We start from the raw sequence: 17631 nt of genomic DNA, 5'->3' as shown, positions 1-17631 counted from the left end.
TAACAAAGTAAAAAGCAGGGAAAAAAATCAATAAACCCTCCTTTTCCCCAGTTAACAATAATGAAATGTAATAAATAAACATATATGTTATTGCTGAGTCCGATCTATCAAAATATAAAATTAATTAAGCTGATTGGTAAACACCGTTATGAGAAAGAAATTAAAACGCCACAATTGCAGTTTTTTGGTCACCACAATAACACTAAAACATGCATTGCAAAACAATCAAAGCATAGTGTGTACCATAAAAAAACAAGTCCCAACACCACTTAAAAAAAAGTTACGGGCCTCGGAAAATAGCAATACAAAACTATTTTTTTTATTTTTACAAAATTCAGATTTTTTTTAAACTAATGAAATTGTGAAAAAAAACTATACATTTTTTTATGTGTGTGGTTGTATAGGAGATAGGGGAGAGTACATGGCAGTCAACTTTGTGTTTTTAGCTCCACAGCAAATTACTGGAGACAGAGCGCCAGCTAGGGGAAGCACATGGGAGGCTGAAGGAGCAGAGACAGCTGTCCGCTGAGAAACTGATGGACAAGGAGCAGCAGGTGGCAGATTTGCAGCTGAAGCTTTCACGTGCCGAGGAGCAGGTCTGAATGTTTGCTCTGCACTTATATTTCTAGCTACTGCCAGTTTCTGAAGGTCTGAACCTTTCACCTTGTGTAAACTGTTTTATGTTCCAGTCAACATATTAAAATATATTCCACCATGTGTGTATTTAGAAGTCCTGTGCTGCTCTTACGTCAGTTCTTAACTTTAGTTATTGTTAGTCAAATACGTAATATATTAGATCCATAAACAGCTGAAAGTTTCTTAAATCACCTTCCCCAACATATGCGATATAACAGTTTTCATCCTTATTCTGGTAACCTATTTAATAAACCAATTTGATAGCGAGTGCTTTTCACTGCTAGTCGCCACACTTATCGTTCTTCACACCGGTCTAGGAGTTGGTGAGCTAAGGAATCCATAAGAGCATTTGTGCGGTCACAGTGGAGGGGGGGAAGGTTCATCTCAAAGCTGTTTGGTAGGGTGGAGTCAACACTTTATTTAACGCTTTATTTGAGGAAGACGTAAAATTTAAAATGCAGAAAAACAGTGTCAGAATTGCTGTTTTTTTTGTTTATATTCCTTCCTATTAAGCGTCTATAAAAGTTTGTCAATCAGTTATATGTTACCACTGACTAATACAATTCATCCTGAAATTACAGCCCCCATATGAATAGGTTGCCAAAGAAATAAAAAAAAAGTTAAGGCTCCTGAAATATGATAATAAAAAAGTGAAAAAAAATATGGTTTGTCAAGGCCAAAACTGGCTGTGACATCAAAGGAGTTAACAAAGGGGAAAATGCAGGTGCAAAGAAGAGCTATATTTACATTAGCTGTTTCCTTTATAGGGGCATTTAAAAAGGGTTTTATCTTGGGGAAACATGCTTTACTTGTCCTACGGACTTTAAGGGGTTGTCCTGGTTTGGCATGAAAGTCTGCAGTCACTGTCTGCGTGCGCTGTCAGGATTCTCGTGACTTGTGACTGCAAGTATGCTACGTATGCATTCTGAAAAGATGTGAGCAGCCTCACTCAACACAAGTGAATTGAGCGAGGCTGTGCACGTTTAGTCTTAATGTGGCAGCAAGTATGCCTATTGCATACTAGTCGTCACATGACCGTCCGGTCTCTCCATCGGCAGCGGAGAATCCTAAAAGCGCGCACTGTGAGGATTCACAAGTCTGCAGTCACATAGAGTAACTGCAGACTTTTGTGCTAAACCTGGACAACCCCTTTAAAATGTGTTCAGTACTCCAACTACCTATGCTAAAATGCAGCCCTAAACCTGCAGAACGTAAACATCCATATTACTTTTCTGGATAGCCATACCTGTTCTTTACATTATAAAGAATATGCCTAGATGAAAACATTTCAAATAGTGAAATCTAGATTTTTTTTTTTATGTAAAAAGATGATGGATATAGAAGAATTAGAATGTGAATTTTTGTATTTCAGGTTAAAGAACAGGCTTCTACATCAGCTGATCTGCAGCATCAGTTGGAGAAAATCCGACAGCAGCATCAGGAACAGCATACTCTTCAGCAAACCACTACATCCAAACTGAGAGAAGCCCAGGTAAATGTCCTCTCCTGTCAAGAACACACAACCTGGAATAACAAGTGATCCAAATGTGGTTTCCACTAGTGTGCCCCAGCTTCTGCTACTACAGTTGTATTTGCTTGGTAAAAACCCAAACAAACCCAAAACTTCATTTTGCACGGTGATTTTTACTGCAGTTTCTTCATTCACTCTTTTAATTTGCAGCTGTTTTCCCTTGATATAGAGATGTCAGTAACAGACAGGCTTACAGGCTGCAGCTAAAGAATTGTGTTTTCTTTGTTCCCTGCACACCTTAGAGCAGGGGTCTCAAACACGCGGCCCGCGGGCCGCATGCGGCCCCTGAGGCTGCTTTATGCGGCCCGCAGGCACAGACCCCTTGACGATCCCGACCTGGTCCAGGAGGAGCCGCCGACAGCAGCGCTGAATTGCCACACAGAGACTGTTTCCCAGCACTGCATTTCCAATGCCAGCCGCTGGCCAATCAGAGGCCAGCAGCTGATATCTGCGTGTCGGCGCAGCGAGTATGACGTCATTGCAGATGTCAGCTGCTGGCCTCTGATTGGCCGGCGGCTGACATTGAAAATGCTGTGCTGGGAGACAGTCTCTGTGCGGCAATGCAGCGCTGCTGTCGGCGGCTCCTCCTGGACCAGGTCGGGATCGTCAAGGGGTCTGTGCCTGCGGGCCACATCTGCAGGAAGGCCGCCGAGGGAACGGAGGACAGGTGAGAATCATCTTTTTTTTTTTCTATTTTATGTGTGTGAAGAACAGCACAGGGGGCACAGAGCCACAACATGGGGACCTGGATGGGGCACATAGCCACAAGAGGGGACCTGGATGGGGCACATAGCCACAGGATGGGGACCTGGATGGGGCACATAGCCACAGGATGGGGACCTGGATGGGGCACATAGCCACAAGAGGGGACCTGGATGGGGCACATAGCCACAAGAGGGGACCTGGATGGGGCACATAGCCACAGGATGGGGACCTGGATGGGGCACATAGCCACAGGATGGGGACCTGGATGGGGCACATAGCCACAGGATGGGGACCTGGATGGGGCACATAGCCACAGGATGGGGACCTGGATGGGGCACATAGCCACAAGAGGGGACCTGGATGGGGCACATAGCCACAAGAGGGGACCTGGATGGGGCACATAGCCACAAGAGGGGACCTGGATGGGGCACATAGCCACAAGAGGGGACCTGGATGGGGCACATAGCCACAAGAGGGGACCTGGATGGGGCACATAGCCACAAGAGGGGACCTGGATGGGGCACATAGCCACAGGATGGGGACCTGGATGGGGCACAGAGCCACAGGATGGGGACCTGGATGGGGCACAGAGCCACAAGATGGGGACCTGGATGGGGCACATTAGTACAAGATGGGCGCCAGGATGGGGAACGTTGCCACAGGATGGGGACCTGGATGGGGCACATAGCCACAAGATGGGGACCTGGATGGGGCACAGAGCCACAAGATGGGGACCTGGATGGGGCACAGAGCCACAAGATGGGGACCAGAGCCACAAGATGGGGACCTGGATGGGGAACATTGCCACAGGATGGGGACCTGGATGGAGCACATAGCCCCAAGATGGGGACCTGGATGAGGCACATTAGTACAAGATGGGCGCCAGGATAGGGAACGTTGCCACAGGATGGGGACCTGGATGGGGCACATAGCCACAGGATGGGGACCTGGATGGGGCACATTAGTACAAGATGGGGACTTGGATGGGGAACATTACTACAAGATGTTTTCCATTATTACTATATGATGCTAATTGTAAGACAGTATTACTGTATGTGGCCAATTGGGGGAAATAAAATTGTAAAAAAAATAAAAAATAAAATAAAGCATGAAAAAATATTGGGCACTAAAAATGCTGTTTTATATGTAAACTAAAGTAAACACAAAAAAGTGCACGTTTATTATCGCCACATCCATAACGACCCAAGCCATAAAAAAATAAACACGGCAAAAATGTTCAAAAGGTGTATACAAAAAAAATGGTATCACTAAAAATGTCACATTGAACAAAGAATGCGGCCCCCCAAATTCAAATTTTTTCCATGTGCGGCCCATATACCCAGCCGAGTTTGAGACCCCTGCCTTAGAGCCTATTTTCTCCAGGAGGCAGCACAATGGGGTGATTTACCCTATTACAAAATTAACTCCAATTATATTTCTAATTTAAACAATAAAAGTTTAGTTACTCCTTGAAATGATTTTGATGTATTTTAATTGTTGATTTTTCAAAGTCCAAATACCTCTTATTATGTTTTAAGTGATTCTTATTACCATAGTTTTCATATGTATAAAAACGTATTCCTTCTTCATGTGCAGTTTCCTTTTTTTGTATATACACCCAATTTCATTTTTTACAATAGCATATAGGGTTTATTTGTGGACATTGTAGAGGAGAGTCCTTCACTTTTCTCTCCCGCTATAAGCCAGAATGGCGAGCTACTCTGAGACTGGCTCCTATTCTTTCAGTTATTATCTGATCGCCGCTCTCTAAAAATAAGTGTCTCTGAAGAGTGAACTCTTTTCAGTTTGGCATGTCCTGTTTGGTATTTTGACCTTATGAAATGATTGAGCCAAGAATCTAATACTAGATGGGCTTTCAATCAGGGCTGTGGAGTCGGTATAAAATGGACCCACTCAGACTCCTAAAATATATAATAAATTGGGTACAGTAGTTCAATGCAGTTTTTGGGGAATATTTTTTTCATAGAATTTGGGAAAGTTATGAAATGTCCTATAAATGTCTGTCCTATTCCTGATCTAAAGGTCTAGACTTTTAGCTGAGATGAATCTGTGCTGCAGTAAATTTATCACTTAAACATGAGCCATGTATGAGGGAGTCGGTGTCATGGAAATTGAGGAGTCGGAGTTTTGGCTTACCGACTCCACAGCCCTGCTTTCAATTGCTTCTACTAGTCAGACATATTCAGGAATTTGCATGTATTGGGAAAAGCCTAGGTAGGGTATGTTGCAATAGGTAAATCTGGAGCAGAAACTTGTGCTTGAAGCTCATGACTTCTATCAAGAGTCTGCACATGGATTTGGACGAGCACAAAATCAGCTTGAATCATGAACATGCAGATTATGAAATCCATGATGTTGGAGAGTATGATTGGGCCATGAAAACCCCCCGATTCACATACATTGCTGGTGATTCTGCACAATCCGTACTTAAATCGGGACGTAATCAACAACATGTGAACTTCCCCTTATAAATCTATCAGCTGAATATACTACTCTGTATTACAGGTCTATACTATTGGAGTGATGAAAGACAAGTCCTTTGTATTTTTTTTTCTATAATTTTCGAATGAGTAATTTTTTTTTTTCAGAGTGACCTTGAGCAAGTATTACGGCAGATTGGGGACAAAGACCAAAAAATTCAAAACCTTGAGGCCTTGTTGGAGAAAAGCAAAAAAAATATTTCAGTCCTTGAGAAAGAGAGGGAAGACCTTTGTGCCAAAATTCAAGCTGGTGAAGGAGAAACTGCTGTCCTCAACCAGCTCCAAGAGAAGAACCACACTTTGCAGGAACAGGTATGGTGTGGTCATATGATAAATGAAAGGGGATTTTCGTTTATCGTTTTTTTAAAGCGCCCGTAACCTGCAGTCAATCATTGCACTTTGAGCTGGGCTGCAACAATCACGTAGTCTTGACATCACCACTGCAGCTTGTAAAAAAATCATCTGTAGCAGCGGTGGAGAGGCATTCCTGGAGCAGGGGTTGGTAACTAAATCTGATTGTTATTTTAAACAAGAGCAAGTCGATTAAACTTAAAAAAAATAAATAAAAAAAAAAAATTGTAGGTGGAAACCCCCTTTAAGCATCCAGCTGTCTAATGTCAGTAAGTGAAGCTAAAGCTGAATCTCCCTACCCAAGTTGAGATACAGATTTATGCCTACCTATGCCATTGGGCTTGTTGAGCTGGTCATCAATGATTTATCTTAGTATTAGATGTAGACTCTAGACCTTGTTTTTTCCTGTAGTTAACACAACTAACAGAAAAATTAAAGAACCAATCAGAAAGTCACAAACAAGCACAAGAAGATTTACATGAGCAAGTGCAGGAACAGAAATCACAGCTTCGAGCTGCCCAAGACCGTGTCTTATCGCTGGAGACCACCATTGCAGAACTGACCAGTCAACTAAATGAAAGCAAAGAAAAAATGGTGCAGCTGGATCTGCAGGTACCGGTTTTGGCATTTTATGATGTTTTAATTATTCTAAAGAAGTATTTTATCAGCATTCTTATACTGTAGAACCGCTTTTTTTTCATTTCTCCTCACAGCTATTTTCATTTCCGTTTTCTAATTAAAAAAAATGATATCTTTTGGAAGATGGAGAGGAATACACGAAAACTAAAAAAAACTATAAATGACTGCTTCGTATTCAAATTAGAAGGTCTATTTAAAAGTGAATTCTCCCAGGCAAATTGTACATTTTTGGCATGTCTTCTGTATAAGAATTGGTGGGGGTTGATGATTAGAACAACTGTTGAGTTTTTGTTTTTTTTTTGTTTGTTTTTTTAGCTTAAAGGGAACCTGTCGCCAGGTTTTTCCCATATAAAGAAGGGCCAGCACTTGTAAGCTCCATGTGGTAGCATTCTAGAATGCTGTCTATATATCTATAAAACAGAAAATAGCTTTTATTATACTCGCCTACGTGGGGTCCTGTCCGATGGGCGTCACTGTTCTTGATCCGACGCCGCCTCTCTTCTTGCTTAATGTGGATGATAAATGCAAAAACACAATGAGTATAGCCACATGTATGAGGGATTTCACCAAATATGCAATATAAAATACCCGTGCAATCAATCAGTTAGTTGCAAGTAGTCATGTATGGTAATGGAGGGCAAATCACAGAGGGGAGGCAATACTGAGATGCATACCTGAATAGAGGGTCCTGTGCATGAATGCAGCGCAGCCTCATCCATTCTACGTCATCCACACAATGTCCTCCATCGTGCTCCTGTGCAGGCGTACTTTGCCCTGCCGGTGGCAGAGCTAAGTACTGTAGTGCACAAGTGCGGGGAGAGGACAGAGTGCGCTGGCGCATGCGCATCACATTTCCTTGCCTACGCAGGATGCCGAGAACACTGTGTGGATGACGTAGAACACCTCATACACACAAAGCAAGAAGATAGGAGGCGCCTGATCAAGACCAGTGACACCCATCAGTCCGGACTGCCCTCTTGGTGAGTATAATAAATTATATTTTTTGTTTTATGGAGAGCGCAGTGGGGACATATATACAGCATTCTAGAATGCTGTCACATGGAGCTGACAAGTGCTATCCATTTATATGGGAAAAACCTGCTGACAGGTTCCCTTTACATTGGGGATCTCTGTAGTCATTTTTATAACTGCCGTAGACCTCAATGGGTCTGTAAACATGATTATTAGAACAGGATGGCCTATTAATGGTCTGACATTACTTTTTATTTATTTTACTTGCTTGTTTAGTGCCGTTAATTACACAGTGCTTTACAGACATTACCGGCGCTGTCCCCACTGGGGCTCACAAATTAAATTCCCTATTAGTTTGTGTTTGAAGTGAGAAGAGAGAACATAGAACTCCTTGCAGATGTTGTCCTTGGTGGGATCTGAACCCAGGACCACTGGCTGCTGTGCTAACCACTGAGCCACTGTGCTGCCTACTTTTTATGTGCCAATATTTCAATGATAAATGATTGCAGGTGTTGGGAGATGGGCAGCTACTTTGTCTCTTAGAAGAATTGGCTTTTTGTATAACTATTCTTTTTAATTGATATACTTCGTAAGAGTGGTCTGTGTTCACTCAATTTCAGATCAAAGCAAAGACTGAGCTTTTGTTATCTGCTGAAGCTGCGAAGACTGCACAGAGGGTTGACTTGCAGAATCATTTGGATACAGCTCAAAACGCTTTGCAAGACAAGCAACAGGTAAGCATTGCTTTAATGTCGCTAAGCATGAAACCGGGAACTATAATGTACATTGTATGGGTGTACTTGTTCTGGATAGGTTTGTACTTTTGTGCTGTATTTTTCTATTGAGACTCTTCTTTTCTAAGTAGGAATTAAATAAAGTCAATGCTCAGCTTGAGCAAATGACTGCAAAATTACAAGAAAAGCAGGATCACTGTACACAGCTGGAGCAAACTCTCAAAGAGTACAAGGAGAAGCATCTCAACCTAGAACAAAAGGCAGAAGCACTTGAGGGACAAATTAAGGTGAGTGCATAAAGCTCATGATAGAATACTACAGCAAGCCTCATCCTAGCACAAAAAAGGCAGCTTAAAAGGATTCTCCAAAAATGGAATAAAATGGCCCCCATCACCTAATTCAAATGGCAGTTCATCCTAGTCACTTGTCAGGATAAAGAAACACTGCTCCGAATATTGTGTCAACTGACAAAAGCTGTATCGTAAGCACACATAAGGGAGCTGCCAGAGAAGTGAGTGACAGGAGAAGAAATAAATCTTTTGCTTAGCTGACTGAGCACAAAGGCTATTTTTCTTGAGCCTCAGTCCTCTGTGCTCATTCAATTGAGGAGATGATTTACTTAGTCTCCTGTCACACACTTCTCCAGCAGCTCCAGGAATGTATGCTTACGATACAGCTTCTCTGTCAGTTGAGACACAGGTATTGGGAGCTGTGTTTCTTCAGACTGCATCCCGTCCTGACGCATGACTAAGATGGGCTGCTATTTAAATGTCATGACCGGGGCCATTTTATTTCATTCTTGGAAAATCCCTTTAAGGGGTGTGTATATCATTCAAAACATGCCTGTGTGGCACCCCAGGGGTCTGGTTTTCCACAGTAATGTAATGTTATGTCTGAGAGCAGGTGGGAGGTCCTTTGGTCAGGGATCCTGTGCATGCCACACCTCCTGCCCAGTCTTGGGAGGGGAAGAACTTCCCCTGTATAAACCCTGGGCTGAGGCAGGGTTAGTCAGTCAAGGAGAGTAGAGACAGAGAAGCAGCATAGGAAGAAACAGCAGAAGCTCATTGGGAGCAATATTACTACGAGTCAGGGGCTGGCAGCTGCAGAGCTCGCCCTGACTGAGAAGCTTTCTTACCGGACCCGGCGTCCGAGGCTGTGGGGACTAACTCTTACCCAGCAGCAGAAGCCGACCGGCAGGGGATTTCAGGTCCTCAGGCCCAGAAACCCGAAGGCACGGTCACACGCGTGGGACCAGCACCGCCATCGTGGAGCGGAAGCCATTAGAAGGCCCCGAGTCACCGGCCATACGGGTGAGCACCACACGGTACACTCAGGGACGTGGGCTACTTATATCCGCTTCTAGCAAGGTAGCCAGAAGAGTACAGTCAGTTTGGGAGGCCTACAACTCCGCCTGGCCAGGGGAGATCCCATCTGCTCAAGGACTGACCAGGCCCCGTTCACTAGCAAGTACTCCGGGAGGGTCTATCGTTGTTACCAGTAAAGACCCTGGATTACACCGCACCGTCTCTGAGTGGTTCCTGCTACCCCCATCATCCACATCTGCTGCCCTGAGGCCATACCCCTCCCGTTGGGGGTTATACCATCTACGCTGCACCATCCATCCACCGGCCTCAGCGGACTGTCCTGCAGCGGCAGCTCCATAGCTGCATTCAACGGGTGGCGTAGTCGTCCTGCATCTACCGCTGTTACATCGCCGCTCAGTTTGACTCCCTGGGCACGGACCGGGTCACCGCCACGAGACTATAACCCTCAAGAGATCCGGCTCCAGGTAAGCTCCCGCGTGCGCAACGCAGCGCGACACAGGCCCAGGGGCGCGTCACCTGCATCCCAGAAACCGTACCACACCTACCCATTGGTTGCATCTGTTCGTGCAGTTGAGTTGCGGAAGTTCTACACGCAACTCTTTAAGCTTTTGACTCTGTTTTTAGAGGTTTACTCTCATTTTAACTTTTTTGTTTCCTGGACCGCAATAAGTACTCTGCCCTTTGGCTCCCTGTTTGCAGCTCCTGATGATTTGCAGCTTGAATCAGTAGCTTACAACTGAACGCTCTCCCATGCTGCATGCAGATGCAGGTTTGCCTCTGCAGCATGGAAGGAGTGCACGAGCACTAAATCTTGCTGGATCCAACCATCTGGACAGATTCAGAGCAGCGTTTCCAAGAACTGCGGCTTGTTTTAACAAGCTCTTTTGCAAATGCACTCATTTATGATTATTAGAACACCCTTTAATAGCCTTGATTATTTTTGTGGCATTTCTAGCCACAGAACTTTGTTGCTTTTAGAGGAATTCAATTAATCACTACTTCATCTCACTATGAGATATTTTTATTTTTTTTTTTAAGTATTTTCCAGTTGTGTGTTGCATTTGTTACTAAAGTGTTTTTCTGGTCCATGTTATTGAGGGACACAGAGACCGTGGGTTATAGCTGCTGCCACTATGAGGTGGACACCAAGTAATTAAAAGGAGTCAATCACCCCCGAAATGCATTTTAAATGCTCCATACACTATTGTAGGGGACCTAGCCCTTTTAACAACTATGCTGGCAGTGCGGATTCACCTCCACCTTTCTCCAGTTTTCGTATGATATACCATTTTATAAACCTTCAGCAGCCAAATTTTTCAAGCTAACACAGGGGTTGTGACTGTCACAACCTTTTCAGGTGAGCATTTTCTCTGCCTCTGTTCCTCATTTTAACTAAGATAAGACCCTCGCTCATTATCTTTCTAGTGTTTATTACAATCATATTCCGTGCATCCTTGGCATGGCCAAGAGTGTGGTGCACAGTTACGCCTCTTCATTTACATATTAGGCCCTTCCCCCAATTCTGATTGATGACAGTGCTCTCCTCACAGAGCACTGAAGTCCCCTCATTTGCATATGAATTAAAAGTTATTTTCTCAGGCACAGTACCAGTAGAAGGTACAGAGCCAGTATGGTCGTTATAGGGGCTAAGTCCTGTACAACACTTTATAGACTATTTAAAATTAATTTTGGGGGTGATGGACTCCCTTTAAAGGATTATTCTCAAGTGTGTGGATGGAGAACAGAGCTAGAAGGCTAAATGTGATGGATCCCCAAATGTGCTGATAGCCATGGAAACGGCCATTGCCACCGCTACATGTGAGGACCCAACCACTCTTCTAGCCATGTTCTCTATCAACACAGCTGGCTTCTATTAAATCATCTCCTACCTTATTTTCTATCATCCTATCATCTTCTATCATCCTAGCTGTGGCCAATGTGAGAATTTTTCTTGCCTCCCTTATCTTCGGTACTGTGTAACTAAAACTGTTTAGGGATTATTACCCGCCCCCCTGCTATATTTGGGGGTTTATTTTTGCATTTTACAGAGTATTGTGCCTTATTTTAGATCCTGTATTTTGTACCAGGGCTGTTTTTGTAGTGTTGATATGAATGGGGGCCACATAGGATTCTGTGCCGTGACTACTTGGTAGTGTTTTAAGCATTTTTTATTTTTCATTATATATGGTGCTGTTAATATGTTTTACATTGTATTTTCCTCAGAAACTGGAAGTAGATCTAACAAGTGTAAAAGCGAATCGTGAGCAATGTGTACAGGATCTTCAGCAACAGAAGCAGCAGAGCTCACAACTAGAGCTAAAAGTGGCAGAGCTTGTCAAACAGCTTGACGATGAGAAGGCACTGTAAGGAACTGTCACCATTGTCAATTCATATAACATACTAAAGTCATGGCTGCACTTTTTTATTTTTTAATTATTTTGTATGTCATGTAAGGGTTCTTTTTTTCATGTGTATTGTATTGCATATAATCAACTCTTATTATTAGAGTAGATTGTGAGCCCTCGCGGGCAGGGTCCTCTCTCCTGTACCAGTCGCTGGCTTGTATTGTTAAAGATTATTGTAATTGTTTTTGCTATGTATACCCCCTTTTCACATGTAAAGCGCCATGGAATAAATGGCGCTATAATAATAATAATAATTAGAGTTAAGCAAAAAGATTTTCAGGATCCTGGTCCAGCCGCCATGTCAGTAAGCAATGGCAGCCAGACCAGAACCATGTGAACCTCCTTCTACCTGCCTAGGACCCCAGTTCATCTTCTGATTAGTAGGTCTTGACCAGTGTCGTTATTGCTGCAGATTGCATTCATTATCTTACACCAGGCCTACCATATGAAGAGATACCTGCATGTAGGAGAAAGTTTGCAGGACTTTGATCTGGCAGCCATGGACTACTGACGTGGTCACTGAACCAGGGCCCTGTAAATCTTTTTTCTCATCTCTAGTTTAGTTTAAGCAGTAATAATTTTTTATCTTTTATATACAGTACAGACCAAAAGTTTGGACACACCTTCTCATTTAAAGATTTTTCTGTATTTTCATGACTATGAAAATTGTACATTCACACTGAAGGCATCAAAACTATGAATTAACACATGTGGAATTATATACTTAACAAAAAAGTGTGAACCAACTGAAAATATGCCTTATATTCTAGGTTCTTCAAAGTAGCCACCTTTTGCTTTGATGACTGCTTTACACACTCTTGGCATTCTCTTGATTAACTTCAAGAGGTAGTCACCGGAAATGGTTTTCACTTCACAGGAGTGCCCTGTCAGGTTTAATAAGTGGGATTTCTTGCCTTATAAATGGGGTTGGGACCATCAGTTGTGTTGTGCAGAAGTCTGGTGGATACACAGCTGATAGTCCTACTGAATAGACTGTTAGAATTTGTATTATGGCAAGAAAAAAGCAGCTAAGTAAAGAAAAACGAGTGGCCATCATTACTTTAAGAAATCAAGGTCAGTCAGTCCGAAAAGATGGGCAAACTTTGAAAGTGTCCCCAAGTGCAGTTGCAAAAACCATCAAGCGCTACAAAGAAACTGGCTCACATGAGGACCGCCCCAGGAAAGGTAGACCAAGAGTCACCTCTGCTTCTGAGGATAAGTTTATCCGAGTCACCAGCCTCAGAAATCGCAGGTTAACAGCAGCTCAGATTAGAGACCAGGTCAATGCCACACAGAGTTGTAGCAGCAGACACATCTCTACAACAACTGTTATGAGGAGACTTTGTGCAGCAGGCCTTCATGGTAAAATAGCTGCTAGGAAACCACTGCTAAGGACAGGCAACAAGCAGAAGAGACTTGTTTGGGCTAAAGAACACAAGGAATGGACATCAGACCAGTGGCAATCTGTGCTTTGGTTTGATGAGTCCAAATTTGATATCTTTGGTTCCAACCACCGTGTCTTTGTGCGACGCAGAAAAAGTGAACGGATGGACTCTACATGCCTGGTTCCCACCATGAAGCATGGAGGAGGAGGTGTGATGGTGTGGGGGTGCCTTGCTGGTGACACTGTTGGGGATTTATTCAAAATTGAAGGCATACTGAACCAGCATGGCTACCACAGCATCTTGCAGCGGCATGCTATTCCATCCGGTTTGCGTTTAGTTGGACCATCATTTATTTTTCAACAGGACAATGACCCCGAACATACCTCCAGGCTGTGTAAGGGCTATTTGACCAAGAGGGAGAGTGATGGGGTGCTGCGCCAGATGACCTGGCCTCCAGTCACCAGACCTGAACCCAATCGAGATGATTTGGGGTGAGCTGGACCGCAGAGTGAAGGCAAAAGGGCCAACAAGTGCTAAGCATCTCTGGGAACTCCTTCAAGATTGTTGGAAGACCATTTCCGGTGACTACCTCTTGAAGCTCATCAAGAGAATGCCAAGAGTGTGCAAAGCAGTCATCAAAGCAAAAGGTGGCTACTTTGAAGAACCTAGAATATAAGACATATTTTCAGTTGTTTCACACTTTTTTTGTGAAGTATATAATTCCACATGTGTTAATTCATAGTTTTGATGCCTTCAGTGTGAATGTACAATTTTCATAGTCATGAAAATACAGAAATTTCTTAAAATGAGAAGGTGTGTCCAAACTTTTGGTCTGTACTGTATATGCTAAAATTACTGTGTAATAGTAAGTAAAAAAACGATAATGTAGAAGTATCCTAGCTCCGTGTTATTATTAAAAAAGTTCTTTAGGAAATAATTTTCAAGCCATTCATACCAACTGTCTTTAGTTTGGATTAACGTGATGCGTGAATTTGGTGTACTAGTGTAGGGAAGATTTGTTAGTAATACCCAAATGATGAGAAGTGAATCTATAGAAAGGTTTGGGCTGTTGAAGGGAAACAGGCATACTATTTCACTTTAAAATGCAACATTTTTCTTTTTTTTATTCATTAAAAAGTAATTCCACATCATATCCGATAAAAGAAGAAAGCCCAACACTAACGCTTTTCAGACTGCATTGGCCCTTAGTCATAGTACCGGGTAAGGGCAAATCACCGTGAAGTGCTTATTCTGTGAAGGTCCATCCCTCTTAGACCACTACTGATCCTGAGAATGAAGTGACCACAATGATAATTCAGTTCTGCAGACCTTTCAGCCTTTCCCTGCACTGCGGCACTTAGATCCCTACTCTGCAAAGGAACTGCAGCACAGTTTATTAAAGTAAATGGGACCAGATGCAGTTTCCTGAACAGTTGGGTGGCATTTAGCACCATTGTATGTGAAAAATCACTGAAGGCTATTCATTCTCATGATTGATGATGAGTCCCAGTGGAGCTCCTTACCAAACAGAAACCTATGTTTTATCCTTGTGAAAAGTGATTTTCTAAAGTAGACAACCCCTTTAGTATTACAGTGACCTTATAGGCGAACCCTTTACAAAACTGAACGTCTGCTTTAAATAAGGGCGTTGGTGGTTTACTCTGTGGTGCACAACAGATCCCTACCAATATTTTATCTCATGTATTTCTTGTTAACAGAGTTGGTAATGTGAAGCAGGAGGTACAGAAAAAATCAGATGCCCTGATCCAATCCAAGGAGCAGATTTCAAAACAAGAGAAAGAGTTGACCAGTCTTAAGGAATCCGCAGAAAAGATGAAGCAAGACCTTGAAAAATTATCAACACACAAACAAGAAGCTGTCAGTAGCTTGGAGAAACTGAAGCTGGAGAGGGAAACATTGCAGAAGGAACTCACAGATGCCAAAGACAGGCTAACAAAAAGAACAGCGTCTCTTGAAAAGTCTAAAGAGGTAATGGAAAAGGAAAGACAGACTGGAAAAGAACTCATCCAAGTCATGGTAAGCATATTGTCACCTAAAGGTCTGTGCTTAAGTAATTACTGGGCTTTCAGGGCCCACCTTTGTTTTTAATGCCACACATTATATGTGTATGTAAGCGTGTATGTATATACAGTACAGACCAAAAGTTTGGACATACCTTCTCATTTTAAGACATTTCTGTATTTTCATGACTATGAAAATTGTACATTCACACTGAAGGCATCAAAACTATGAATTAACACATGTGGAATCATAATACTTAACAAAAAAGTGTGAAACAACTGAAAATATGTCTTATATTCTAGGTTCTTCAAAGTAGCCACCTTTTGCTCTGATGACTGCTTTGCACACTCTTGGCATTCTCTTGATGAGCTTCAAGAGGTAGTCACCGGAAATGGTTTTCCAACAATCTTGAAGGAGTTCCCAGAGATGCTTAGCTCTTGTTGGCCCTTTTGCCTTCACTCTGCGGTCCAGCTCACCCCAAACCATCTCGATTGGGTTCAGGTCTGGTGACTGTGGAGGCCAGGTCATCTGGAGTAGCACCCCATCACTCTCCTTCTTGGTGAAATAGCCCTTACACAGCCTGGAGGTGTGTTTGGGGTCATTGTCCTGTTGAAAAATAAATGATGGTCCAACTAAACGCAAACCAGATGGAATAGCATGCCGCTGCAAGATGCTGTGGTAGCCATGCTGGTTCAGTATGCCTTCAATTTTGAATAAATCCCCAACAGTGTCACCAGAAAAGCACCCCCACACCATCACACCTCCTCCTCCATGCTTCACGGTGGGAACCAGGCATGTAGAGTCCTTCCGTTCACCTTTTCTGCGTCGCACAAAGACACGGTGGTTGGAACCAAAGATCTCATATTTGGACTCATCAAACCAAAGCACAGATTTCCACTGGTCTAATGTCCATTCCTTGTGTTCTTTAGCCCAAACAAGTCTCTTCTGCTTGTTGCCTGTCCTTAGCAGTGGTTTCCTAGCAGCTATTTTACCATGAAGGCCTGCTGCACAAAGTCTCCTCTTAACAGTTGTTGTAGAGATGTGTCTGCTGCTAGAACTCTGTGTGGCATTGACCTAGTCTCTAATCTGAGCTGCTGTTAACCTGCTATTTCTGAGGCTGGTGACTCTGATAAACTTATCCTCAGAAGCAGAGGTGACTCTTTGTCTTCCTTTCCTGGGGCGGTCCTCATGTGAGCCAGTTTCTTTGTAGTGCTTGATGGTTTTAGCAACTGCACTTGGGGACACTTTTTCAAAGTTTTCCAAATTTTTCGGACTGACTGACCTTCATTTCTTAAAGTAATGATGGCCACTCATTTTTCTTTACTTAGCTGCTTTTTTCTTGCCATAATACCAATTCTAACAGTCTATTCAGTAGGACTATCAACTGTGTATCCACCAGACTTCTGCACAACACAACTGATGGTCCCAACCCCATTTATAAGGCAAGAAATCCCACTTATTAAACCTGACAGGGCACACCTGTGAAGTGAAAATCATTTCCGGTGACTACCTTTTGAAGCTCATCAAGAAAATGCCAAGAGTGTGCAAAGCAGTCATCAAAGCAAAAGGTGGCTACTTTGAAGATCCTAGGATATAAGACATATTTCAGTTGTTTCACACTTTTTTGTTAAGTATATAATTCCACATGTGTTAATTCATAGTTTTGATGCCTTCAGTGTGAATGTACAATTTTCATAGTCATGAAAATACAGAAAAATCTTTAAATGAGAATGTGTGTCCAAACTTTTGGTCTGTATTGTACATATATATACAGATTTTTTTCTGTACCTCCTGCTTCACATTACCAACTCTGTTAACAAGAAATACATGAAATAAAAGATTGTTAGGGATCTGTTGTGCACCTCAGAATAAACCACCAACCCCCTTATTTAAAGCTGACGTTCAGTTTACTTACTTTTTGTATACACACTATGCAAAAGTTTTAGGCAGGTGTGGAAGACATGCTGCAGAGTAATAAAATGCTTCCGATAGATACCTTATTTCTATCATTTAACAAAATGCAAAATGAATGGGCAAAAGAGAAAATTTAGTGTGAAGACCCTTTGCATTTAACACAACATCAGTTCTTCTAGTTATACTTTTAGAAAGTCAGGGAATTTGTGGGATTATATTTAGGTGTATGAGTAACCAATTAAGCCAAATTGGTGATAATGATCATTTTCATATGTAGGTTAAAATAGTCATTAACTGAAACAGAAACTGCTGTGTAGGAGGCTTACAGTTTTGTGAGGAACAGCCAAGCTATGCTACAACAGGTGAGGTTTGGGAAAACCGTTTCATGTCACAGACTAAGCACAGCAACAAGGTAATTATACTGCATCAGCAAGGTCTCTCCCAAGCTCTGAATTCAAAGCAGTCTTGGGTTTCAAGTTGTGCTGTTCAAACTCTTTTGAAGAAGCAACAA

General features: G+C 42.7%; 1 protein-coding gene across 7 annotated transcripts in view; it reads left to right on the top strand.

The window, feature by feature from the left end:
- EEA1 (early endosome antigen 1) overlaps positions 1 to 17631 on the top strand; it is a 126761-nt gene that overhangs the window by 82636 nt on the left and 26494 nt on the right. For all 7 annotated transcript variants that reach the window (XM_073651658.1, XM_073651655.1, XM_073651656.1 and 4 more), the window contains 8 exons: positions 447 to 596; positions 2009 to 2128; positions 5482 to 5685; positions 6136 to 6336; positions 7956 to 8069; positions 8201 to 8356; positions 11618 to 11757; positions 14903 to 15221. In XM_073651658.1, the coding sequence (XP_073507759.1) occupies positions 447 to 596; positions 2009 to 2128; positions 5482 to 5685; positions 6136 to 6336; positions 7956 to 8069; positions 8201 to 8356; positions 11618 to 11757; positions 14903 to 15221 (1404 nt within the window). The remainder of the gene's footprint in view (positions 1 to 446; positions 597 to 2008; positions 2129 to 5481; positions 5686 to 6135; positions 6337 to 7955; positions 8070 to 8200; positions 8357 to 11617; positions 11758 to 14902; positions 15222 to 17631) is intronic.

The sequence above is a fragment of the Phyllobates terribilis genome, unplaced genomic scaffold, assembly GCF_046119375.1.
Source record: "Phyllobates terribilis strain yellow unplaced genomic scaffold, ASM4611937v1 Scaffold_11__3_contigs__length_659146591, whole genome shotgun sequence".
In the NCBI taxonomy this organism is placed as follows: domain Eukaryota; kingdom Metazoa; phylum Chordata; class Amphibia; order Anura; family Dendrobatidae; genus Phyllobates; species Phyllobates terribilis.
This window is presented reverse-complemented; position numbering and strand designations above follow the sequence as displayed.